Source organism: Thunnus maccoyii, chromosome 20 (genome assembly GCF_910596095.1).
Source record: "Thunnus maccoyii chromosome 20, fThuMac1.1, whole genome shotgun sequence".
Taxonomy (NCBI): Eukaryota; Metazoa; Chordata; class Actinopteri; order Scombriformes; family Scombridae; genus Thunnus; species Thunnus maccoyii.
This window is the reverse complement of record NC_056552.1, coordinates 13,302,372-13,327,969: the sequence shown is the minus strand read 5'-3', so window position 1 is coordinate 13,327,969 and position 25,598 is coordinate 13,302,372. Positions and strand designations below refer to the sequence as shown.

The 25,598-nt window shown below is 38.9% G+C and overlaps 1 protein-coding gene across 6 annotated transcripts in view; it reads left to right on the top strand.

Annotated features, from left to right (window-relative positions):
• Window positions 1–23,741, top strand: part of adam11 (ADAM metallopeptidase domain 11) — a 29,441-nt gene extending 5,700 nt beyond the window's left edge. For 2 of the 6 annotated variants that reach the window (XM_042396723.1, XM_042396724.1), the window contains 24 exons: window positions 103–179; window positions 662–728; window positions 7,437–7,519; window positions 8,182–8,239; window positions 10,035–10,098; window positions 10,805–10,962; window positions 12,153–12,227; window positions 12,432–12,503; window positions 14,772–14,938; window positions 15,020–15,104; window positions 15,276–15,366; window positions 15,923–15,974; window positions 16,250–16,349; window positions 17,084–17,155; window positions 17,572–17,664; window positions 17,796–17,876; window positions 17,953–18,003; window positions 18,125–18,188; window positions 18,358–18,463; window positions 18,649–18,768; window positions 19,371–19,539; window positions 19,705–19,819; window positions 22,813–22,830; window positions 23,386–23,741. In XM_042396723.1, the coding sequence (XP_042252657.1) occupies window positions 103–179; window positions 662–728; window positions 7,437–7,519; window positions 8,182–8,239; window positions 10,035–10,098; window positions 10,805–10,962; window positions 12,153–12,227; window positions 12,432–12,503; window positions 14,772–14,938; window positions 15,020–15,104; window positions 15,276–15,366; window positions 15,923–15,974; window positions 16,250–16,349; window positions 17,084–17,155; window positions 17,572–17,664; window positions 17,796–17,876; window positions 17,953–18,003; window positions 18,125–18,188; window positions 18,358–18,463; window positions 18,649–18,768; window positions 19,371–19,539; window positions 19,705–19,819; window positions 22,813–22,830; window positions 23,386–23,534 (2,187 nt within the window). In that variant the 3' untranslated portion in view covers window positions 23,535–23,741. Of the gene's footprint in view, window positions 1–102; window positions 180–661; window positions 729–4,034; window positions 4,111–4,404; window positions 4,506–4,843; window positions 4,963–7,436; window positions 7,520–8,181; window positions 8,240–10,034; window positions 10,099–10,804; window positions 10,963–12,152; window positions 12,228–12,431; window positions 12,504–14,771; window positions 14,939–15,019; window positions 15,105–15,275; window positions 15,367–15,922; window positions 15,975–16,249; window positions 16,350–17,083; window positions 17,156–17,571; window positions 17,665–17,795; window positions 17,877–17,952; window positions 18,004–18,124; window positions 18,189–18,357; window positions 18,464–18,648; window positions 18,769–19,370; window positions 19,540–19,704; window positions 19,820–20,835; window positions 20,927–22,812; window positions 23,260–23,385 lie in introns of those variants that run through there. The other 4 variants (XM_042396726.1, XM_042396725.1, XM_042396727.1 and 1 more) reach the window with 4 other exon arrangements.
• Window positions 23,742–25,598: the final 1,857 nt, after the last annotated feature.

The window sequence follows — 25,598 nt, the reverse complement described above, 5'->3', positions numbered from 1 at the left end:
TAAATTCTTCACAGTTTTTGTCAATCTCAAGTCTCCTTTTTTTTTCTTCTCTATGTCCTATGCCTCCCTCTCCCACCTTTCCTGCCTCCATCACTCCCTTAGCCCATCCATCTGGCCCGGAGCAGCTTCTTGGTGAAGGCCTTTGGCACATCTTTCATCCTTGACCTGGAACTCAACCAGTAAGTAAACACATATCTGCTTGAGCATTCACACATCCACACCGTAGACCTACATGACTACACTTACATGCACACTCTTACTGCCCATCTTTCTTCATCTATATCTCCCACACACCTACTCTATCCTGAGTATTGGCATTATACGGACTGGCTGAAGGTTAAACTGCACTCTTAATGTTTATCTCCCCTCCCCCTCTTCTTACTCAAATCAAATTTTGCTCTAATGGACTGCATGTATGTAATACCTTTCTCTGGTTTTCTAAGCACTTAGAATAAATGAATCTGCACACAGTTTGGTTTTACTTATGAATTGGCCATTTGTTGATCTAGTCTTAATGTTTGATGCTGATAAACATTATTCTGTGAAATATCATTAAAAAATAATCAATCATAGCAGCTTTTAATAGTCACACATCGGGTCAACACCAAATTTTACAATAATTATTATGCTTCTCTCACTTTTTTCCTCCTCTTCTCTTCAGCAATCTCCTGTCTACAGACTATGTGGAGCGTCACTTTGACGAGGACGGGCAGCCGTCCCAGAATATGGTAAGACTACCATAAACTCTTGATAATTGCTGCCTTCCCTCTTTCTCTCAGAATGTGAGCTAGTTTTCCATCCCAGTCAGTGTAATATAAATTGATTTTGTGCCAGTGCTTACAACAGCACTCAGTGTATCTTTTATGTCGGGAGTGTATTGGAACATGTTTCCATGGATATATTCCCCCTGAGTGAAATTGAACAGAATCAATAACCAATAGCAGCAGGACTTGTTTATCCTGCCCCTTAAGCAGAAATTCATAGAAATGGCAAGTGTTTTTCCGTATTACTAGTGTGAGTGGTTACAAAGATATTTGCTTCAACTTTAAAGTAACCAACTGTTTTTTACTGCATACACTTGTTTCTTCAACCCATCAATCCCACTCTTCATACTGAATCTTTGGAAATGTGTTCAAAATAAAATTCTAGCTACAGTTGCACATTGACTGAGTTGTTGACATTGTTATTGACCTCTCTGTCATGCATTATAAATGTGTGCAAAATGCCCTACAAAAATCATCTTGCGAGTCTAGTTTGTTTACAAAGTATCAGAGACAGTTCAGGGTGAGGTGTTAGTCAGTGAACACAGCTTGGATTTCAACACCATCTGGGAGACTGTCTCTCTCTGTCTGTATCCTCCTGCTTTATTTTTGTCTCTGTCCCTTTCTCTCGATCTCCTGGTCCTCCTCTGCCTCTCTCTGACTCTCTTTCACTCCCTGTTTCTCTGCCAAAGACCACCTGACCAATCAGTAGAAGGTTGTCATGGTAACCAGCAGTCAGCAGCAGCAGCAGCAGCAGCGTGGGTCTACTATGTCGTGTCGTGAGGGGAATTCAAATCATGTCCATTCCCAGAACCAACTAAACCAAATCTTACTCCAACCTCTGCCCTGCCCTGAAAATTGGCCTCTGCTAGTTAGATGTTTGGGTAGCAAAGACTTGAGGTATTTCATTATTCTTCAGTGGGACCACTGATACGTTTTTTGCATTATGTCTTGCCATTGAATATCCTGTAATCCCATTAGTAGACTCTTATAAAATATTCAGTGGACCAGTGTTGTGTCATCTGCAAACATTATGCATATAATGTTGAGATACTATATTGTATTATATTATAAACTATATGTTTGGCAAATCATTTATATAAATAATATAAAATAGTGGCTCAAGAATGGATCCCTGTGGAACACCATGCAGTAATCAAACTTTGTGACAACTGCAATCAATTATACTAATAGATTGTTCTGTTAGGGGTACAATATAATTACTTTAACTATAAAGAAACCCTTTTATGAAAACCATATTTATGCAATCCACTCAATATAGTGTCTTGTGCACTGTACAAACACACAAAACATGCACAAAACGTGCACAAAACATTTAAAAGATAAAGGAATATGGTAGAAATAAATTTCAAGTGCTGAGTTTTGCTTCATCAGATGAAGCAAAGCCATGTAGGCAAATTAATGGAGTATGGAACCATCCTTGGATTTTTTTGTAGTATTTTAGATAGATATAAATAACTATTTATTAGTGTACTTACATTTTTCACATGGCAAAATGCTCAGTGATTGACCAGATGTTACACATTTAAAACCATTTACTGTGTACCATGAATTAGTTTTCAGGTGTCAGTTAAAATTATACATTTGTACTGTATATCAAAAAGTGTTAGATGATATATATATACATATATATATATATGTAAATGCACACCCACAAGCAAATGTACAGATACATGTTCAAACACCTACACATTCATCTGTGGAGAATTATACAATACACAAACACAAATTGCTGTTAGGGACATCCTGCATGCAGCAGGACTAAGAGCCTGATGTATGCAGCCCCCTTACTCGTCACCACCATTTCAGTCCTGATTTATTTAGTTTTATTGACATGCCAATAAATCCTCCTGCTTTTGTGTGTCAGTTTTTTTTATTGGTCCCTGTGGATCTATGCTATTCCATTGAACTGGTGCCTGGCTTGTTTGGATTGAATCTCAATGACACAGAGGAATTAAATTAGAGATGAGGTTTGGCTGGAATTGATAGGAACAGTTATATATATAGTATTTGACATTGTCCTGCTGAATGCTCCTTGATGTCTGACAAAAACAGAGGATTTTTTTATTTTTTGCAATTTGCAAAATCTGTTTTGAGTGCTCTGTGAGCTTGGGCACCGAGCAAACACATATTGTATCAGTTGAAAACATAAGATGTCAATATGGAAAAAATCACATATTTAAGTCCTGACACTCTGATTGCTACTCCAGCACTCCTGCTCAGTATTGATGATACGAATTACAGACTAATGCACTGATAGACAGTGTATTTCACCCATTATTATTACAGTAATTAAATGATAATCTTAGTATTTGGGCATTGATCATGAAGTAGCTTCTGTCAAACACACAGAGGGAGACAGGGAGAAAGCGAAGTTGAAATGTTTTTTTTAATAGTTTTACTATTTAATTATTTAGTCTGTCATTGACTGTATATAAAAAATGATCTTATCCACTGAAGACTTGTAATACTCTTAACTGATGCTCTTGTTCGATCTTATCCTCTTTTCTCTTTATATAAGCTCTTATTCTTTCTCAGTCCTCTCAGCTCTGCACTCAACAATGCTGAGTCAAAGTCCAGACATGAAGTAAACTCCAGCTTTTCTAATTCGGTTAGAGTTGATAATGTCAAATTTAATCCTCTTGTCTCTGCAGGACATAGCTGTTTATTTGCTTCCATTTGTCTGCATTAGCAATTTTATATTTTATCCATATAGTCATTTCTAATTTAGTGTCCTGCCTACCTGTCCCTGTCCTTGCAGTGCTGATATTTCATGATTGACCCATGATTTGGGTTTATTTATGTGTGTGCATATGTCCATTATTTCAAGCACATGCATCTCCTCTGAAAAGCGCACTCAGTCCGTCACAATCAGTATGTGTCTGCTGTGTCAGGCAATTTGATTTCCTCCATTTAGCCTTGCAATCCTACCTTTTATTTATTTATTATCTTGCCCCGTGCTAAGTGCTGTGGGTCTTATGATTCACTATGAAGGATGAAAGTCCTTTTCCTCCTCAACAGATGAACTGACGCTGAATATAAATAAGCTGTATGAAAATGCCAGGACTTAACCTGACTAAGTGGTTATTATTTTGAGAACTGCTAATGTTGTTCCATTACTTCCAATTAATTATACTTTATTTATTCACCACCTATCCATTAATCTGCTTATTATTAGCCACTATTAGGTTGACATTTTAGGCAAAAATTCACAACAACTATTGGATTGATTGCCATGAAATTTGGTGCAGACTTTCATGTTCCCTTCAGGATGAAATTTAATGAATTTGGTGATCCATCTGACTTTTTCGTCTAATGTCATCATCAGGTCAAAATTTAAATTTGTCCAATACTTTGGTCGATAACTAAATATGTGTAAAATTAATGACATTCCCATCAGTCTCGGCCATACTCTGTTTTTTGCTAATAATCAAACATTAGCATGCTAACATGCTACTGACGTTAGCATTTAGCTCAAAGCACTAAGAAAAGCTTCACTCAGTGGCTAGCTCGATGTAGAATCCTAGTTTTGTTTTTATTTCAACTGAAGTTATTTATTTGATCATTTGTATTTAGTTTTTTGTACATCTAATGAATATTTTTATGGAGACATTGCTTGTATCTCCGACATCCTGAAGTTCTTCAATCAGCAGAATTGCTGAAGAACTACGATTGCTGAAGAACTACGATTGCAGTAGAGGAGGTTGATGTAGTGATTTTGATGTAGGAAGATTTTCAAATTTCTATCAATATGTGTATTCCCAATTAGCTGTACCTCACTGTATATCTGGGTCTTGTGCATATAAATATGACATCTTCATCATATGACATCAAAAATCATGCAGACATTCATTTTGATCAGTCTTTAAGAGGCCAAGCCTAAAATAATCGGTGGAACTGATGCTAAAGCAGTTATGTCCTTTTATAATTTAACAGCATCTACAATGTAATAGATCAGCAGTAGACAAAATGCATTAACCCCCCCTCCCCCCACAAATTTGATCAAAAGCAAACAAGCAGTGTATGCCCTTTGGATCCAATTGTTTTTGCTTTATCCAAAGCTTCCCCATGCACGATTCCACCAGGTGAGGGATAAATGCCTGATTTCAGCCTTCTCTCTGGGCTGAGTGTGACACCAACGTGAGGCCAGATGAGGATGCTGTGGTTGACAGACAACCAGGTCAGCTATTGATTTCCCATTAACAGGATCCTGGCTGACTGCGTGTGAGGCTAGACCCAGTAGGATTTAGTTTGCCTTGAAGTAGATCACTGCTGAATTGACAGATATATCCCTAATGTGAAGCAGGCACAGCCGCTGATTTTATATCCAGTGATCAAGCTAATTAATACACAGAAGTAGCTTACTGTGTTCTTTGTAATTTTTTTTTCTGTGAGTTCATACTTCATTTGACAGTATTGCAGAGAGATCAGGTTTGAGTTGCAGGTCGGAGTAAAGGTTGATCAAGCATAACAGCAGCTCCTCGATGCCTCTTTTCTTTTTGGGCTATCAGCCGTGCCAGACAACAGCAGTCTCAGGTGGCAGACATGACTTATTGGAGTTCATTACAAACACCTGAAACTGACCCCTCCCACTCACACACGCACACATGCATACATACACTCCTTAGTTCAAAGGAGCCACAAGCATAATGACTGTAATCTCCATCTGCAGCGATCTTTGATTACCAAAAATCCTCTCCTCAGTTGAACTCTGTCTGGCTTTCACTTTATTTTCACCTCAACAATCTTTGTTTGCACAGCTAAACAAATGCACTAGTGGCATGATTGACACTGGTGTGTCTCCTCTCCAATTGACGTAATCTGATCATGCCAGTACTCTGAGAGGCAGCGTGGAAACAATATTCAAAACATGATCATCCAGTTGGAGCCTTTTAGGGGATTATGAATAATCAGCGGAAGGCATCTGGAGAAGGGGTGTACAGGTGACACCACCAGGTCTGCCAAACTGAACCTATCAGCTGCTGCTGTGTGCTTAATATTTATATAGTGGATACTTCAAAAATGTTGGGCAAAAAGGCACAACATGCTTCCACTGTATGTGTATAAAGTTACATTTTTAGATGTTGGGTAATATACTTAGTTTGTGGAAACACTTATATATTGTCTTCTGTAGATTTTGGTGGAGTTTTCTCAAATCTGTGAAAATTACTCAAGTGTCACTTCACTAACTTTGCTGGGGTATGGACTACAATTTTTGGAAAGCTTGCATCACAAACTGAGATTGTATAGTTTGAAAGATGTGGGTTTTACCAGGCAGGGACAAGTTACATTGTGAGAAACTTAGGTTACAGTGAGTAAAAGTTCAGGATATCTTTGCCTCTGCTTTCAAGCTTGAGCTAGAGACAGACATGTCTCAAAAACTACAGATTTTTATAAAACTTGGATGTACAGACATCCATGGTCCCCAGAGGATGAATCCTACTGACTTTAGTAATCCCCTGATTTTTCCTCTTGCGCCACAGTAAGGTTCACATTTGTGGTTTTGAGTGAAATCTGTCTACAAATATTATTGCTGTGAAAATTTGGTACAGGCATTCATGTTCCCATAGAATGAATTTAATAATGTACCCTTTGATTTCATATATTTTCACATTACTATAGACTCTTATTATGATCTCTTTCTCAAGTGCCCCAATTTAATGGAAGTGCATGAATCGCTGGACAGCTCTTGTAAGATATCTGATATTGATATTAGTATTTGTGCATCCCTTACCATGAATACAGGTAACACAATCAGTATATGAACATGTACTTCTCTCACAGACAGTTGACTATTAGTTTTTTTGTAAAGTAAAAAAGCTTCCCTTACAGGTTATTGTCCATTCACAACCACAAACCTTATGCTGAATCCATCCATGTAACTATATTTGATTATTTTTATTTTGTTTTCTCCTAATTCTAATCCTATAACATCCTGTGTACTGCCAAGTTGGTGTATCTGAATGGTTCCTTGGAAAAGCCACCTCTTCAGTAACAACTTACAGCTGCTGTAACTTTGAGATGGGTTATTATCCTACTCTGATAGTCTCTGATTTTGTGCTGCAGAAAACTGGAATTGTTATTTAGCTTTCATGCTAACAATGTCAAGGTCAACACATGCACAACGTTTACTTTCTTAAAAACTGTGTTGCCTGAAAGAAAAATATGAATTTATAGCCCAATCTTCATATTGTACATGTTTACATAGTTACTTTACATTGTAAATGGACTCCGTTGCTAACTTGACCCCTGTCCTTCCTGTACTTTAACTGATCTGGACATCACTCCCTCTCTTTCTCTCTCTCTCACACACACACACACACTCCCTCTCTCTAGGCACAGAGCCTTTCTTTGGTGAAACTCAACTCAGCTGTAGCCACCGTAGGTGTAGGTTGCTGCAGCCACCGTAGGTGTAGGTTTTCCCGGAATCCGAGTCATACTGTAGTCACTGATATCCTTCGGTTGACTCATCTGGTCGGCTGTAGGCCCCAAGCTGACAGAATATACCTGCCATGTGTATATTGGGGGCAGGAGATCAGCAACAGTGAGGGCATCACAGTGGGTGTGGGTTTCATTTTGTAAAAATTTGATGTGAACATGCGACTGGATGATGGAGGGCTCAGTGTCTTTCTGTAATCTATTATTCGATTCCAGGGAGGAGAGCACTGCTACTACCATGGACGAGTGCGGGGGCGGCCTGGCTCCTTGGTCGCTCTATCCACCTGCCACGGCCTGCAGTGAGTTGACCACTTTGACTAAATGTTGTCACTTCACCTGAAATGTAGACTCAGTCAGGATACATTCACTGTTTTATGTGAATCAAATGTTCAAAGAAGTGCTCTAAACTTAATAAAGCTTATGGTACTAAAATGTGACCAAAACACAGTATATTTCCTAAAAAGGCTCATTTACATATATAAAATGATAAAATTTAAGATAAAAGATTACAGCAAGAGTTTAACATGGTAAAGCCTTGGGAAAAAAAATCATAATACATTTAAAAAATATTTACTGGAAGAGCCCAAATTTAAAGGAGGGGAAAAAAGATGGATTATTTGGGTTTACTTGATAAATATACACTACACCTAACATACATAATAATTAGAATTCAAGCTATTGTTCACAAAGATTTGTGTTTCTGTGGACATGTAAACACACAACAGACTAATAGGAGGTGGCTATCAAAGATTTTTAGCTAAGCTAGCTGAAGGCTCCAGGGATGGCAAATGTTGGATCTGTTGGTTGGTCTGACAGTCCAACACCTAAAAACTCATTCTTTCCAAACTCCTCCAAAACCCTCCATACCTGTCATCCTGCCCACCATCCTGTCTTTCACCTCCAACAACACAGGCACATTAATATTTTCACTTATACACACTGCTGTGTTTCATTTTTCCAGGGGGATGTTTTCTGACGGGAACTTCTCCTATGGGATTGAACCCGTTGGCAGTGGAGAGGTGAGTCAGGATTTCATGAGGACGACAGACTCAGCAGGGTCTAGTTCAGTTAAACACACATTTTATTTAGCAGCAACACTGAGATCATGTGAAAAAGATCTCAAAATCGGGCACCAGTCTTTCAAACCCATCGAAATACAGTTGAAATCTTTACAAAGCAGCTGCCCACAGGGTAAATGCTAGATTGGATGGGCCAGAGGGACAAACTCTCGCAAATGTGGTTAGGGTTAAGGGTTAAGGGTTAGGGTTAAGGATTAGGGTTAAGGGTTATGGTTAGGTTAGGGTTAAGGGTTATGGTTAGGGTTAGGTAAAGGTTAGGTTTAGGGTTAAGGTTAAGAATAATATTATGGTTAAGGTTAGGGTGAGGTTAAAGTTAAGGTTAGCATATAAATCTTGCAAGAGTTTTGCATATCATCCCTCCGGCCCATCCAATCTAGAACAAACCCGCCCACAGTCTCACTTTCTCTCTCTGTCTCCACATCTCTCTGCGACTTTCCGTCAGTCCAGACAGTGTTACTCTATCTCCGAGTTGCTGTATGGAAAGTATTGAGTTGATACACAATCCACCCTGAGTGAAACACGTCTCCTGTCTCATCTCTGTGAGAGACATAATCTGACTGAGACAGAGGGGAAGGAGAGGAGGGAGAAATAAAAAAAACAGGCAAATGTAAAAAATGTAACAAGCTTTTTAGATCTTTAAAACATATTCAGATTTGATTACAGAACGTGTCTGGCATTGTGGAAGTAATAGACGTACAGCAGAGTGACAGAAAGGAGTGGGAAGAAAGTGTTTAGAGTGGAAGAGGCTGAGCTTTTTTTTCCATTAAGGCCCACATGAATCGAAATAGAGCTCAATTACATAGACTGGAGAGATGGATCAATAGCCTCCCAGCTCATCTTCAAACTCCCTCACTCTTGTTCTCTCTTCAGCTCTATATCTCTGATGGGTCATTTTCATAAAGTATTTATTCCCAGCTCAAGTGTACAACCGTGTCCAGTAGTGTTATTGCCATTATGACAGCCTAGTGATTGATTAATTATGCATCAGAGCACTTTCCTCCCGTTGATCCGTCTCTACCTTAGAGGACACGGTAGCACTTTCTCTACACAGAAAAGCTTTTAGGTTCAGGATGAGTTAGGCAGTCATTTCAAGGCTTGTATGATTTTAAAAGCACTTATGTGACATTCACTGTTAATAAATCTAAGATAAAAATTTTTGATTTGTTAAGATCTACGTATTTGTGCTTTTTCATAGGAACAGTTATTTTTGGCTTGAAGGACGTTTAATTTTAAAACTTCCTCACTTCTCGTTCCTTATTCCTAGACTATTAAACAATTTAAATTTTTCTGTGGACCCTTGATAGTAATTTTTCTTCCATTAAAAATGACTACAGAAGAACTGCAAATGGGATTTTGCTGCATTAATGCTTAAAACTGAAAACATTTGATGACAATCATGTAATTTGTTGTTGAGTGTTTGACCACCGGTTGTTGAAGAATAATCTTTTTGTTTTAACCTAGCAGAAAAGACGAACAGAAAATGATTTTTTGTGTGATTTAAAAGCATGTTGTTATTGTTTTTTTGTTTTTTTTGAGAGGAAGTCATAATTCCTGAGCCACATTTGATGTTAATAAATCTGAAGTTAAAATTCATAATTTGTTCAGCTTAGAAAAGAGGTCCAAACATCATTTTTTGACGCTAAACTCATTAATCTCACACATGCACTAATGTCCTTCCGTTCCCCTTTTTTGTCTGTGTCTCTCTTTGTGTTCATTATGTTTTGACTCCCACCAGGAGCAGAATGACCACATTGTGTATCGTCTGCCTGACATTGACTTCTTCCCACGTTCCTGTCCAGGTAGGAAACTTTGCAGTCCTCTGAGACTCTTTCACAGTTACCTTCCTCTGAAACTCTCTGAACTCTCTGAACTGAACAGGAAATTATTTCAGTCCCCCCTGATACTGATAAAGCTTTGATGGGTACAAACTCTTTGTCTAATCACCTTCTAATTTCTAAATCATAATGACACAAAACTTGCTGTATAAATCCAGCTATAATACAAATTGGACACATTTTTTTTCTCAAGCATCACTTGTCTGATTAAATGGTGATTTGAACGTGAGGCTGGCAGGCTTATTGATCAGCCCAAAGATTGCCTGCTATTATTTGGTTTGAGACGACATGTTCAACCTTGTCCTTGACATTGGATGACCTAAAATAATATACACACAGACTGTGTCCTCCTCAGGTTGTCCAGCTCCCCTCCTCGTCCTTCCTCAACGTTTCATTTAGCTGCATCTCTTCTCCTCCTCTCCTCTTTGTCCCTGACACTCATCTGTATTTGTCTCCCCTCTCCTTCCTGTTACCCTACCCATGCCTTTCCTCCCTCCTTGCCTGCTCACCCCTCTCTCTCACCTCCTCTGGCTGTGTGATATTGATTTCTCCCCACAGATCAGTGGACTAAAATACATGGTTACATCCACCCCTGGACTGATGACTAGCCACTTTTTTCTCTCTCACATACTCTGTCTTTGTCTCTACCATCTGTATGTGTGTGTCCCAGGATGCTCTGTGAACAGCACAGAGCCTGAGGGGCAGACAGATGGCCACGGTGAAGAAGACGGTGAGCTGGAGGAGGACATGGAGGCTCAGGCTGGAGACGACTGGTCTGAGGAGGAGAAACCCGTCTTTACAGAAGGCCTGAGACGCTCAAAAAGACAAGTCAGTGTTCATACAACTCTTTCTCCCCACACACACACACACCTCCATGTATGCACACAAATGGCCTGCGAGGAACATGTGCTGCAGCAGATCTCACCATGAAGAAGACATCAGAGTAGAGATATGTAAACACAATTTATATTTCACAGAAATGCCTGTCAGATGATGCCAAATTTCCACATACAATCTTAGTGAGATAAGTACAAAGAGAGATTAGTGTGGTACGTGTTTAGCCAAATCTGGGAAAAAGTCAGTTCAGACAAAAAAACACGAGCTGTGGTTGTGGTCATGGATGAGACAAGTTGTAAACAAGCTAACAGTTTAGATAGATTATCTAAACCACTTAAAGGTAAAACAGAAAAGTAAAAACACCCCAAATGTCAGTAATTAACCCTCTTTGCTAAATATGATCAGTCAAATCGAACCAGGAAGTCGGTCTGTAAAAAGTGACAGATGTTTTCTACCATTCACTTTTTTAATGATGTTTCCATGTTCCCAGATCTCAGCAGTTAACTGGGTAAGTTCAATGTTATCACAACCAAAAGGCATGATGGCCAAAACTACAAAAAGTTGTAACAAATTGGAATTCGCCTTTTTAAAATCCCTGAAAACATATTTTCTTAATCAGCTTCTTATTCTGAGCAGTGAGGTCCTGCGTGAACACAAACATTTCTACCAAAGTAGTGTTATCGAGAAAAATATGTTTATAGGGGCTTTAAAAGTACTTTCCTTGTCCTTCATTGGGATGACCCTGATGAAGGCCACAAGCCAAAACGTGTTGGTCAAACAATAAAGTTGTTCTATGTACTACAAGTGTCGCTGGAGTTTTGATCTCTTTAGACTTCTTTCCCCTCTCCGTGCACCTTAGAACTAGGTGAAGTTGTGCCAGAAACCCATATTCTGCATCTACAGCTTTCTTGTCAGACTCACAGAAGCTGCAATATATCAGCAGAGCAATAATCTTCTAAATGAATGACTGATTACTTCGCCCCAAGTTGTGTTTCCCTCTCAAGGACAAAGACTAGAGTTTCACCGGCATCAGTGCGCGTGTGTGCGCGCGCGTGGTGTGAGTAATAGTTTTACGTCCTGGGTTTGTGTGTGCGTTGTGTTTATGTGTGTGTCCTGTGTGAAGGTTATTATGACAGCCGATTCAAAGGTCTGGCTGTGTGGATTTCTTTTGCCTCCTCCAGGTGCGGCGAGGCCAGCGCACTGTGCAGACTGAGACCAAGTACATCGAGCTGATGGTGGTAAATGACCATGAACTGGTAGGTGTGAGGCTGACAGCTCCAAGGTGTTCTTCTTATCTGTGTAACTGAAGCATGAAGGAGGCAACAATATGAAATGTGACTGTACTTAAAATAAGAATTAAATCAGCCGGGTGCTTTGTTGATAAGACTTTGTGATCAGCACAGAAAAATTCTGAGAGGCAGTAACCGAAAAGGCAGTTTCTCTTCTTCTTCTTCTCTTAGTTTGTCCAGCTCCGTCGCTCAACCACTGTGACAAAGAACTTTGCCAAAGCTGTGGTGAACATGGCCGATGCGGTGAGAACACATTGCAATCCTGTGGAAAAGTTATATTTCACTGTGCTTCCTTATCCTTTCATCTATCTATCATTTTTAACATCAGCATCCCTCATACTGAATATCTGTTACTAGGTGTCTCTTAGGCTTAGCTCTGGGCAGTTGCCACCCCTTATTCACAAAATGCCACAAGTCATTTGATGTTATGTCAGGTTTGGCCATCCAAAACAGAATCAGGTACGAGAAAGCATCCCAAAAACATTTTTAATTAAAGCTGCAAGCAGCGTTGGTCGGGTGTGTAGAGACAATAAGTAACTGCAGCTGGACACAGAAAAATACTCATATATTTGAATGGAGAGTATGAGCGAACCGCTAGGTGCTTAGGCCCTAATAAAGGAAAAACTGCAGTACAGAGCTACAAATTTTAGTTTTGATTTTATTTTTCTGCAGCACTTTATCACTAAACTGTCACTCCCACTCAATGAGCTCCATTCGTCCATGAGACGAATAATTGAGTTTTGGTTCGATCTCTTTACAACATTCCTATGGGCCGTGGCAGCCATATTAGATACATAGGTGGTGCTATAGAGCACATCTTGGCACTTTGGGGGATAATTTTTACATTTTATCAAAACTTTCACCAGACCTGATGTGCATGTGAAATTTGGTGATTTTTTTGAGCATGTTTAGGGGGTCAAATTAAGGGTTGAAGTGGTGTAATAATAAAGAAAGAATAAGAATAAGAAGAAGAAGAAAGAAACAAACACACGAAATACAATAGGGTCTTCGCCCCTTTGCGGCTCAGGCCCTAATTATGTGCAGTAACACACACAAAGGTAGGAGAACCATTTACTCTGGCTAGCTTTATAAATAAACAAATACCAATGTCTCACCCTATGCAAAGATGGACAGCTGGTCCTGGAATACAGTGGACAATGATGATGATTTGAGGCTTTACAGTCATGACAAATCTTGCTGCGTGCATGTGTAATACGCATGAGGATTACCTTTCAAAAGAGCTGAATGAAGTGAAGAAAATTTGCTCTGTGTTCCTCTGTCTGTCCTCTGCTGTAGCATCAGCATGGGAAACCCGTCACTGTTAAACACAATGGTGTTGGTTTCCATAGCAACGAACTGCTGTTTGTCTTCTCCTACCTGTGCTAGACTGTAGACAGATATGACTGTTTCTATTAGATAGATGCTGATTCATTAGATTCATGCTCCTTTAAAGCTCCCTCAGCTGTTAAGGTCTGTTAACAGAATGCAGTTTTTCTTGTCATAAGTTCACAAATTCAAAATTAAAACATTTCCAATAGTGCCCCCTTCCTCTAGAAGAAGCCTGTTGCAACCACATCACTTAACCCTTTTATATCAGATTTTTTTTTTTCCACTCACAGGACACAATTTTTGCAGTTTATTAGGGCCTGAGCCCCAAAGGGGCGAAGACCCTCTTGTATTTGTTCTGTTTCTTTCTTTCTTTATTTCTTTATTGTATTTCGTGTGTTTGTTTCTTTCTTATTATTCTTTCTTTATTAATCCGCCACTTCAACTCTAAATTTGACCCCCTAAACATGCTCAAAAACTCACCAAATTTGGCACACACATCAAGTCTGGTCAAAAATTTGATAAAATGTAAAAATGATCCCCCAAAGTGCCAAAATGTGCTCTATAGCGCCACCTATGTATCTAATATGGCGGCCATGGCCCGTAGGAATGTCATAGAGAGATCGAACCAAAACTCTTTAATTCTTACCTGTTTCCCATGTAGAAATGGGGCTAAATCAAAAATGTTATGTCAACTTTAGACTTTATTGTATTTCTTATTATTTATTTATTATGAGATGTTGCAGTGGATTTCTGTTGGTGCTTTTCTCAAATTTCATCTTTATAAAAAACAAAACTAGAAATCTTCTTTACAAATTGGTCCCAATGTTTGTATTTCATTTTGCAGCTGATTTAAGGCGAAAAAAGCATGTTGACATCTTCAAACAGACTTTCAGACTTCTCTGAATTAAATAACTCTGATGTATGAGATGACTATAACGTCTATTACACATGAATGTTTGCATGTTCAAGCCCTCATAAAACCATGCACATCAGCTGTAATCCTGAATCTTGCTGTTTTTTGTTCTACTTTTAGCTGTGAAGTTTTTCTCTACTTGAGAGGGACGATACAAACATCAGACAGACAAAAAGAGACTCCTTTTAATCTTCTGAATGTCTCTTGGTTGCACCTCCTCACCTGGTACATAATTCTTGCTCATAATTCTTTCCTTCTGATGTGTCCAGATCTACAAGGAGCAGCTCAACACGCGCATCGTCCTGGTGGCCATGGAAACCTGGTCGTCTGAAAACAGGGTCTCCGTGGGCGATGATGCCTTGCTCACCCTGCGCGACTTCATGAAGTACAGGAAGGAGAGCATCAAGGAACGCTGCGACACCGTGCACCTCTTCTCGTGCGTTCAGTCCTCGTCTCATTCTAGTTTTGTTGTTATCATTCTTCTTCTGTTATTATAGCAGTCTTGTGTTTCCCGCAGTGGGAGGACGTTCATGAGCAGCCGCAGCGAAGCAGCGTACGTCGGGGGCATCTGTTCTCTTACCAGAGGTGGTGGCATCAATGAGGTAAAACTGATTTCCTTTGTTCCATAAAATCAAGGCGTATGTCCAGTAAAGTTATGGAATCTGTGTATTTCTTAAAGATGTTAATGTTTCTCATGAATCTGGTATCAAAGACAGTTTATTCTCTTTTCCCTCTAGTTGTTGTTAACTTGAATTATATGTGTGTTTCTTCAGTTTGGTAGTGTGGGCCCCATGGCCATCACATTATGTCAGAGCCTTGGCCAGAACATCGGCATGCTGAGGAACAAGGAGCGACCAGCTGCAGGTAAAAATAAAGTAAATTGCAGGTGTTGATTCCAGCTTTGCACAAACATTCATTGAAGATTGGCAGGCAAAGACAGTCTCAAAGTTCATGATTCAAAAACACAAAGGGGATGCCAAGTTGTTATGCAAGCTTCTATCTTTAAATACATGCATACTCGAGTTTTTTCCTTTTGTAAATTTCTAGCGTCCTCTTGTATTATGTGATTATTTCAGTTATTATTTAAATGTCTTCAAGCTGTGTCAGATAATATTTTAATTTGTATTGTGCTGTTATATTAAAGTGTGAGTCTATTTCCCACTGATAAGTTGTGGATATTACTAAATCTATCTATCTAAATCTATCCCTGAGAAAACACATCATTTCATTTTTAATTGTACTTACAACTCCCTCAAGTGGTGTGAACTCATAATTGTAGAGCAGAATTGAAAAAGGGAGCTCAAAATGTTTTACTGTATGCAGTTTCATCATGATTTTGTCATGACTCCACAAATGTTCTTTGTTTATATTTTTGTGTGTGTGTGTGTGTGTGTGTGTGTGTGTGTGTGTGTTCATCCAGGAGACTGCAGGTGTCCAGACCCCTGGTTGGGCTGCATCATGGAGGATACAGGGTACGCAATCAATTTACTATAAATTAGTCAGACACCTGTAGCACATTTTTCCTGCTTGTCTCTCCTCTTTGCGACATGATCTACAAAGTGATGAGAAAATGAAGGTGTATCAAATGTACCTTGTAAACTTTTATTTGACCTAAATATCAACAAGATTTAGCTTGACAGGTCATATTTTATTCAGACTTTTGAAGGAATACTTTTTAAGAATACTGCAAATTCTGACAAACAAATGTATCAGTGTGTGATTACTGTGTTGTGTCTGTAATTATCAGCTACTACCTGCCCAGGAAGTTCTCTCGTTGCAGTATAGACGAGTACCTTCGTTTCCTACAACAGGGAGGAGGCAGCTGCCTCTTTAACAAGCCCAGCAAGGTGAGAGACGCTCTGTTATCATCAGAGAGGAATGTCTGGGGGGTTTAATCACTTAGATAGAAATCTAAGAAAAACTTTGAAGCATGAATGGATTCACACCGTGGCCTCTATGAATTTCTTTAATTTGTTCTCTTGGCAGTTCAAATCAAAGTAAATCTACCTCAAAGACCTATTTCACATTAGCATTTTTAGTTATGAGCAAATACCAACAAGTGTTGCAAAATTAAGAATAGAAGGCACTGCTGTGTACATGCATAGATTATCCAGTTTTGTGGTTGAACATGCATCAACTCATATTGTACTCAAGTGGTCATGTGTGTGACCTAAAATTGACATTCTACAAAAGTGAAGTTTAGGTTTATTGACAACACTCCAATATATTTTAAAACACAGTATACCAGACTTTGTCAGGGATAAATTCATAAAGTCCTAGACTTATTTCCATTGTTGTCCCTGGTGTTTTCACAGACCATCTAATGTAGACAATTGAATCCCAAGAACAAACAATCACTAAAACATTTTTAGGATGAACTCAAGACAAAAGGTAACATAGACTCACATAACATCATGTCACAAGAGACAACAGTTGTGTGACACTAGTTCAAAATGCAGTGATAAAAAAGTGAATCAGAGGTTAAACATGTTAGTAGGTATAACTGTATTTTAATCGACAGTCCTATTGAAACACATTGTTTGACTCGATAGCTCCCTTACATAATATTTTTCTCCTGTAGCTGCTAGACCCGCCAGAATGCGGCAATGGATATGTGGAGCTGGGAGAGGAATGTGACTGTGGCTCTCTAGTGGTGAGTGCAGCTGAATTAACGAATTTCCTGTTGGTCGTCTTATATACGATGAATTTGGACTGTTTTCTAACAAACAGATATTAGTCAATCAGAGTAGTATTCACATACTACATGATTTTGTCTTTCAGAACCCTTTTCTCATCTGTCAGTTTAAACTAAACTGCAGATCGGATCTCTGTCATTCCCTGTATCATGGCAGAGGTGCTGCAGTTAATATATAATTAATATATTTTGCATTAAACTATGTAGGAAAAGCTTTTTGCTTAATAAGCGACCAAACTGGGAACTCTACTGTGGACTGTATGTAGCCCAGAATCCCTCTCTGACAGTTCTCTGTGCGCTGTGTCGGATTGTAGATGGATTATAAGTCAGTTATGTGTCTACAGGTGTACTTTAAACCCCTTCTTGACTTGTAGGAGTGTGCGCGGAGTGGAGCCAACTGCTGTAAGAAGTGCACTCTTACCCATAATGCCATGTGCAGCAACGGGCTCTGCTGCAGGGACTGCAAGGTGAGCTGCTTCTATGTGTCACGCCATTTCAACTGTGTAGTTTGTCACCATTCATCAAGTCTCTGATCGACTCTTTTACCCTCACGTCTTTCTGTTTTCTGCTCTGTTTCCTCTGTGATTCTTTGCAACAGTACGAGCTGAGAGGGGTGACGTGCCGCGATGCTGTGAATGACTGCGACATTGCTGAAACCTGCATGGGAGACTCAAGCCAGGTGGGAAAAAGCACTGACACATCTGTGCATTAATCAAGATGCTTTAAAACACAGATAATGTTCTTTTCTCTTGCAGTGTCCTCATAATGTCCACAAACTGGATGGCTACATGTGCGATGCTGGCCAGGTAAAAATCATGCTACCTGTTGAATCTTTTAGTGCTTGTCTTGTTTGATTCAGTAAAACATATGAGTTTTTCTCTTTCCTCTCTTCATCATCAACATCATGACTACCCTCTTCGTCCTCAGGGTCGTTGTTACGGAGGTCGCTGTAAGACCAGAGATGGCCAGTGCAGGACTCTGTGGGGCTACAGTAGGTTTGGATTCGATGTTGAGCTTTATTTCTTGATGTTGCATGACCCCCTGGTGGTTACAGCAGGAGTTGTATGGTAGTCGGAAGTGATACATTTTGTAGTAGGTCTTTTTGCTTTGTAACAAGGGTTGTCATGCACGGTGTTAAAGACTCTGTACTCTCTTCTCAGACTCAGCGGACAGATTCTGCTACGAAAAGCTCAACTCTGAGGGCACAGACAAAGGAAACTGTGGTCCGGACTCCAGTGGACAGGGATGGATCCAGTGCAACAAACAGTGAGTGAACAGCATGTAAAATAAATTCTGAAACCACGTGTACACATAAAACTTTAATCCAAAGACAACTTGGACTCATGGAGTATGCCATTTTATACATACTTTTTTTCTATATGAACTGTAACTAATAAGATTTTTTGGTCACTATTTTTTTTTTGTCCACCTTTCTCTGTCACCTTCATCAGAGACGTTCTGTGTGGTTTACTGCTGTGCACCAACCTGACAGCCAAGCCGAGGTTTGGCGAACTGCAGGGAAAAGTCACCAGTTTGACCATCTACCATCAGAACAGATACCTGGACTGCAGGTACAGAGAGGGCTGTTTAACCACATTCAGATTCCCTACATGAGGGGAAGTTGTCAGAACCTGTATTTTCGTTTCAGTAATGACAGAGTGATGTGTGAAAGAGAGAAGACAACCAGGGGTAAAAGGAATAGTCGGAGGGAAAGGTGAATGGGAGAAAAAGGAGAAAGTGAGATGAGTGGCCAAACAATCTGATGTAAGAGAGATAATCAATCCTTTAACTGAACCTGACACCTTTGACTTTGATCAAACTCTACTATCAGCCTGTTAGGAGTCTGTGAGGGAAACAGATTCAGAAGATGGATGTTCTTTACTTTCCAGGAGGCAAATTTGTTTTTGTGTGTTCATATCTCACAAGAAATAAATGGTAAACCATTGTGGTCTTACATTATATACACATACACTCGTTCCTGTATATATATACACACATCTATACGTAGTATTCAAAGAGGTATTTTATTTAGGGCTGCTATGGTGGCTGTGGTGAATGAATGAAATTGTGTTTTGTAGGAATAACAGCTGTCTAGGTAATACCAGTTCATACAGGTAACTCTGGAAGAACTAAGATAAACTAACCATGATTTTATGTCACCATATGACAAAAGAGGTGGTCATGCAGTGCTGGATGATGGCTTGGACCTCGGCTATGTTGAGGACGGGACGCCATGTGGACCAAACATGATGTGTCTGGAGCACCGCTGCCTCCCCATCACCACCTTCAACCTCAGCATCTGCCCGGGCTCCTCGCCCTCACGCATCTGCTCCCACCACGGAGTGAGTCTGTCTCCGCTGTTTTCAAGATTTTATTATGTTTGTTTTGTGGAGCTTTATGGTTTATTACATTTTTGGGGTTTCATATATGAAAATAAAGGTTTGGAGGTTGTAAGGAGATCAAATGTTGAATACCCCCACCTCATTTTTCTCCTTCGTGTCCCACAGACTTGCAGTAACGAGGTGAAATGTATCTGTGATCCAGACTACACTGGGAAGGACTGTAGTGTGTTTGACCCCATCCCCATCCCTACTCCACCAGAGGGACCAGAGAAATACAGAGGTAACCACACCGTTGTTTCTTTTATCAGCCAGTCAGTTCGGTCACAGTGTTTCCTCTGCTGTGAAACAACTAATCTGACAAAAAAAGAATGTGAACAAAACAAAAGTTGTTGTGCAAAATAGAAGCAAAGTAGACACAAATAAATAAACAAAAAGAAAATAAGTTATATTGTTACATCTCATTAGCTGTAAGAACAATTAAAACTCTAAATAGAGGTATGTGAATGAAAATGTCTGAAATATACACATATATGAATTACACTTTGTATAAAGGATATGCAAGGTAACAGCAGCGGATTAAAGTGAGACACAGAAAAATATGAAATGCATTGTAAAAAACCAACAAAAAAGCAACAAAGGACAAATTGAAACTATGACAACATTAAAAAAGCTTTATTTATTCACACAGATTGTAACATGTGCATCATATTTGGCAATTTAGAGGTTGTGTTTTCATGTCAATTGTTCTTTTACATCTCCTAGAGGGTATTTCACTCTATCTTTTCCTTTGATGATGCTGTAAAAACCAAAACACTTAACATAAGAAAACATATATGCACACAAATATAGGGGTTCCTTTTTAAACGCATTAAATGCATGAGCCCCAATTTATTAATTGATACAAATGATATGAATGAAATGTTATTTTGCTCCCTCTCAGGCTATGGGCCACTTCAGTCATCACCATCTTTCTTCCCACTAAGGACAAAACAATATAAGCTATAAGAAATTGTTGTACCCTGTTATTTAGCATCACACTGTGATTCAAACCTGATAGCAAATATAATAACTTGTTCTTATACCTTTAGAGAGAAGAAGCAGATTTACTCCCAGTTGATTTCCACTCTGGATTGTTACAACTTGACTCATTTTTAATGCTTTACATCCAAAACAGACACAAAATATAAAAACGATAACCACAAGTATAGTTAATTATTGGTACTCAGCTCTCTCACATGCAGTTTTTTTAAATTTATTTCCCCACTCCCTCACTGGCTGACTCCTTCACTCCCACAGGTCCCAGTGGTACCAATATCATAATAGGTTCGGTTGCTGGTGCAATTCTGGTGGCAGCGATAGTCCTGGGGGGAACTGGCTGGGGATTTAAGTAAGAGCTCTGGCATGCCTCCATCTGTGTGTGCCTGCTGTGTTCCTCTGTCAGCTAACACACATGCCTGCGGCTCGCTGCTGAATGCTCCTGTGCTTGCTGTCTGATCCATAATCACAACCAGACACTGTGTGCGGTTTGTGGTTAATGCTGCCAGACTTGTACTTTATTTACTGTCTGCAGGGAGCATGAACAATAGTACTTAAGAGAATGATAGTTCTTCAAGCCTTCATTAACACTTTTGGCTATTAAGATCTTAAATGAAATTTCCATCATTGCGTGAGACTTAAACACTTTCTCCAGTGGATTGCAAAGCTAAAGATATATTATCTGTAATAAGGTAAATACTAAGCTGATAGTCAATCAACAAAATTAAGTGGCAATAATTTTCTGGTTTCATAGTCTTCTGTAATATTAAACTTTTTTGGTTTTGGACTGTCAGTCAGACAAAAACAAAACATCTGAAGATGTCACCGTGGGGTCTGGAAACTTGTATGATGGACATTTTTCACAGTTTGCTGACATTTTATAAACCAAATGATTGAGAAATAAGAAAACAATCAGTAGATTTTTTTCATCTACTATTCTATTCTCTGGTTCCAGCTCCTCAAATGGGATGATTTGCTGGTTTTCTCTCTTTTTATATAATTGTAAATTGAATATCTCGAGGTTTTGTGATTGTGTTTTGAACGTACGTCGCTTTAGTCTCTGGGAAATTGTGATAGACATTTAATGAAGTAAATATCAAGTAAACACATAAATAATCAACACATTAATTGTTAAGATAAATAAGCATTACTTTCCGGCTATAACCAACACTCAAGTGAAACTCTCACACCACACAGAACTAAATAGATCAAAGAGTTTTTAGACAGTATATCTTGTAACCCTTACATACTGTTCATATTCTGACCCTATTAGTCTCTCTTTATCAATACCTTATCAGTCATTTATAAATCCTTAATGAATCATGAAAGAGTGTATTCTTTAGGTTTTACACAATTTGTTTTTGGAGAAAAAACATTCACAATCACACTATATTATGCTCCCGTGTTACCGAAAACATAGCAACATAACAACCATAATGATTTCAATGAATGTGGAGATTGTCATAATATTTTTGAATGGTGATTTTTTTGAAATTATAAAATAAATATGTACAATTATGTGTATCAGCTGCACATAAATAAAAAAACCTGAAATATCGAATTGTTTTGATATTTTTGGTCACTTTTAAAAGTCATCAAATTTCAGGCTTAAAAAGCTTTGTTGAGGCTGTTTTACTTCTCTCAAATGTAAAAATGGGTCAAACAGTATGTAAGGGTTAAGTTTGACGTGGTGATGAAGCTTTTCTACAGAAAGAGGACAAAACCACATGAATTGTTGACACTTTAACAAGTGTTGTTTGAATCCGCTGTGCTCTCGCTGTCATGTTCTTCTTTGCACGGCTGGATTTGACGCCAGGTCGCCTTTCTGCAGCTTCCTTTATTCACACACAACAATGCTGTTTTGCTTCATCTGGCTTTGCTGTGGCATGCCTGCAGCATGCAAAGACATTTTTTTTTTTAAAAAAAAGCTTGTCTCTGACTGTAAAGGTTTGTCTTGATGGTATGAGTACAGTTTGTATGATAGCATCAAATTTACCTGGTATAGATAATGCAGTGTCAGGTTCCTGGCAGTAGTTCCTAGATAACAAAATATAAACACGGGGGATGTTTCCAGCAGCTGTTTAATGCTTGGCTTAAGGCTTTAGGTTCATTGCATGTATTTTGATGCTGCTTCTTGCTCTCACCTGACAAAAGTTAATAGTCTTTCTACTTCACTTGTTCTCTGTCTTTCGTCTGCTCCCCTCCATCTTGTTCCCGCCTCCCTTCCTGCGGCTCCAGAAACATCCGAAGAGGAAGGTACGATCCCACCTTTCAGTGATGTTGAGCTCACACTAAAACATTTGTCCGTGGTCATCGTTCATTATGTCAACATAATGCCATCTGTTTTATAAGAATTATCTGCTTCTTGATGACCTACAGCTTCGAGTACTTTCAGATATTTTGGAGCCCACACACACACACACACACACACATACACGGATGTGTCACCTGCTTCCTCTGCCTTATTTTTAATCTTCCACACATTATAGATTCTTTCATACAGGTGCAACAACTCACAAACAGTGAAAGGAGACATTTCATTATATCCCAGTTTGCTTCATTATTGTTTTTACTGCATGTTTTCTCAGTGACTTGGCTGCCATTTCTAGAGTATAGATGCAGTGTTGACTTTGTAATGTTCATTTCATAAGACTTGCAATAATAAAAGGTGAACAGCTCTTTTAAGTTTATGTTTCTGGTTATGACATTTTATGAGTTACAGTTTCTGCATCCATGTCTTCGGTTTTTTCTCCTCCCCTCACCTCTTTATCTCTCCGTCTTCTCTCTCCATTCCTCTTCTTCTTTTTCCAGATCTTCGGGAGTTTGAGCCGTATCTCCCTGCTGTCCTGTCTTCCTTACACTGTGTCCCGTCAGCTCTGAGGAGACAAAACAAAAGATGTCTTCCAGTTGCTCTGCAAATGGTTACGAGCCCTCAGACTTTTCCTGTTTTTCTTTTCTGACTTCATTTATGCTGCCTCAGTACATCAGTACATCTCCTTCAGAAAGGTTTCTTTTTTTTTTTCGGTCTACCCTGAAGACACATCGAGATCTGATCAGTCGTCAAAGATTGTGTAGTTACAGATGTTCAAGTCGATACAGATGTAGGTGATACAGACCTGTTTTGTGATCATTCCAGTTTTTATTCAATACATATGTTTGTTGCTCGAGTTAATGTTTTTGGTTTTCTTTTCTCTTCCACTGGTTACAGCTGGTCTTCTGCCATTTCGACTGTTATTATGCTTTACCTCTTTAAGTGATTTCATGGAAGGAGGCAACGTAAAGCCTTCTGTTAATACACAGTTAACTTATTTAACCTCATGGAGAACACAACCAGTAAGGTTGTACTGGTGTGCCACCTCCTTTTAAGTAGTGCAATTTTAACTGCAATAGAAATCTATAAATATCACCAAATAGTGAATGTCCGTCTAGTAGAGGGTTATTTTTGTGTGATAGGCCTTTACATTCCACAGTAGTAGCCTTATTTTCTCCTCTTATGCTGCTTTTTATGATCAAACAGTAGTCCATCTTAAATCAATGCTTCTACATAATATGCATTAATGTATGAACGTATAGTTCAAGCCTGCAAAAGGAAGCAATCGCTTGTTGTGTCTGTGTGCCGACATCCGAGTACTTTGTTCTTTACCGCCGCCAAGCTGGATAGACGTTGTTGCACATGTAAACACCACATGTTTTATCCCGCTGTATTATACGTAATCCATATACAAACAATATGCATACGAGTATGCTGAACATGGGTGCTGTTGTACATAGTGTATCATAAGGTTGACTCATTTAGACAGCAGTGACTCACTGCCGCTCTGAGTGGAAGCACAAGTCTGGCGAGGAAGACTCTTCCTGCCTCTCAGCCCGCAAGCTTTAAACTGCTCGTCTTGTGAGATTTAATTAGGTGAGGGAGTTTAAATCTGTCTGATTTGTAAGTTTTAGGGAACTTTGAGCTCCTTTGGATTTCCAACATTGCTGTCGGATATATGCTTGATCATCTGGGCTGTAGAGAAGATGTGAGACTGTATATTTCGTACATGCCTCTGAGAGGTTTTCAAGTTTCAAGCTGCAAAATTAGGACTTAGACCTAAGATTTTCTCAGTTTTACAAATTATAATTTGGCTTTGATGCCCTAAATTTAGTTGAGATAGTAGTACTGTAGAAATTGAAATGAAAATTTAAGCAGATTTTAAAATATGCTTTATCTCTGATTTGCTCCAGACAATTAAATTCTGACTGAACAGATCCGTGTAATAAGCAATAAATATGTATATTTAAAAAAATAACATTAGAAGGTTTATTTCTAGAGTGTATTCAGGGTGAAATAACTAAAATCAATCTCAAATTTTCTCCCTTTAAAAAAAAGAAAAAGAAAACAGTCTTGAGCTTTTGTGTGATTCACTCTTCATTTATCCTCTCGTGACTTCAGAGTCATATATCAGGTTCAGAGGATTATACTCCTGTGGTTATATACAAACTTTATTTCACCAGTGACAATAAGGAACTGCACAATAACACGGGTGCCAGAAGAGATGATCCAAGTTACACTGCCACTCAACCTACAGTAGCATTAAAGGAATATGTTGGCATTTTGAGTTGTTACTTTCAGGTACACAAACCTGTCTTTTGAAGGTTAATAAATTAACTTGACATTCCTGATTTTAAAAAAAGTTAAATGCATTTAGAGATTGTTTTTTGGAGGAAATATGTCTGACTTTACACAACAGGTGATTTTATCAACTTGTCAATGTATCTCTTTAATCATACTTGAACTCTTTACTCCGTATACACTGTATAAAAACAAATACTCAAGGACAGACTTGGCTGAAAGCTCAGGTCACTCTGTGTTTACCGCCACTGTTTGTGATCAAACATCGTTGTTGGACTCATCGAAGGATTTTGGCACCGTTTCACATAAGCAGGTCGAAATTGTTTAGACTTACAGGAAAGTAACCAGTATTAGCTGTCAATGTAAATACTCATATTACTGTATATTAAAATACATATTAAAACATATCTGA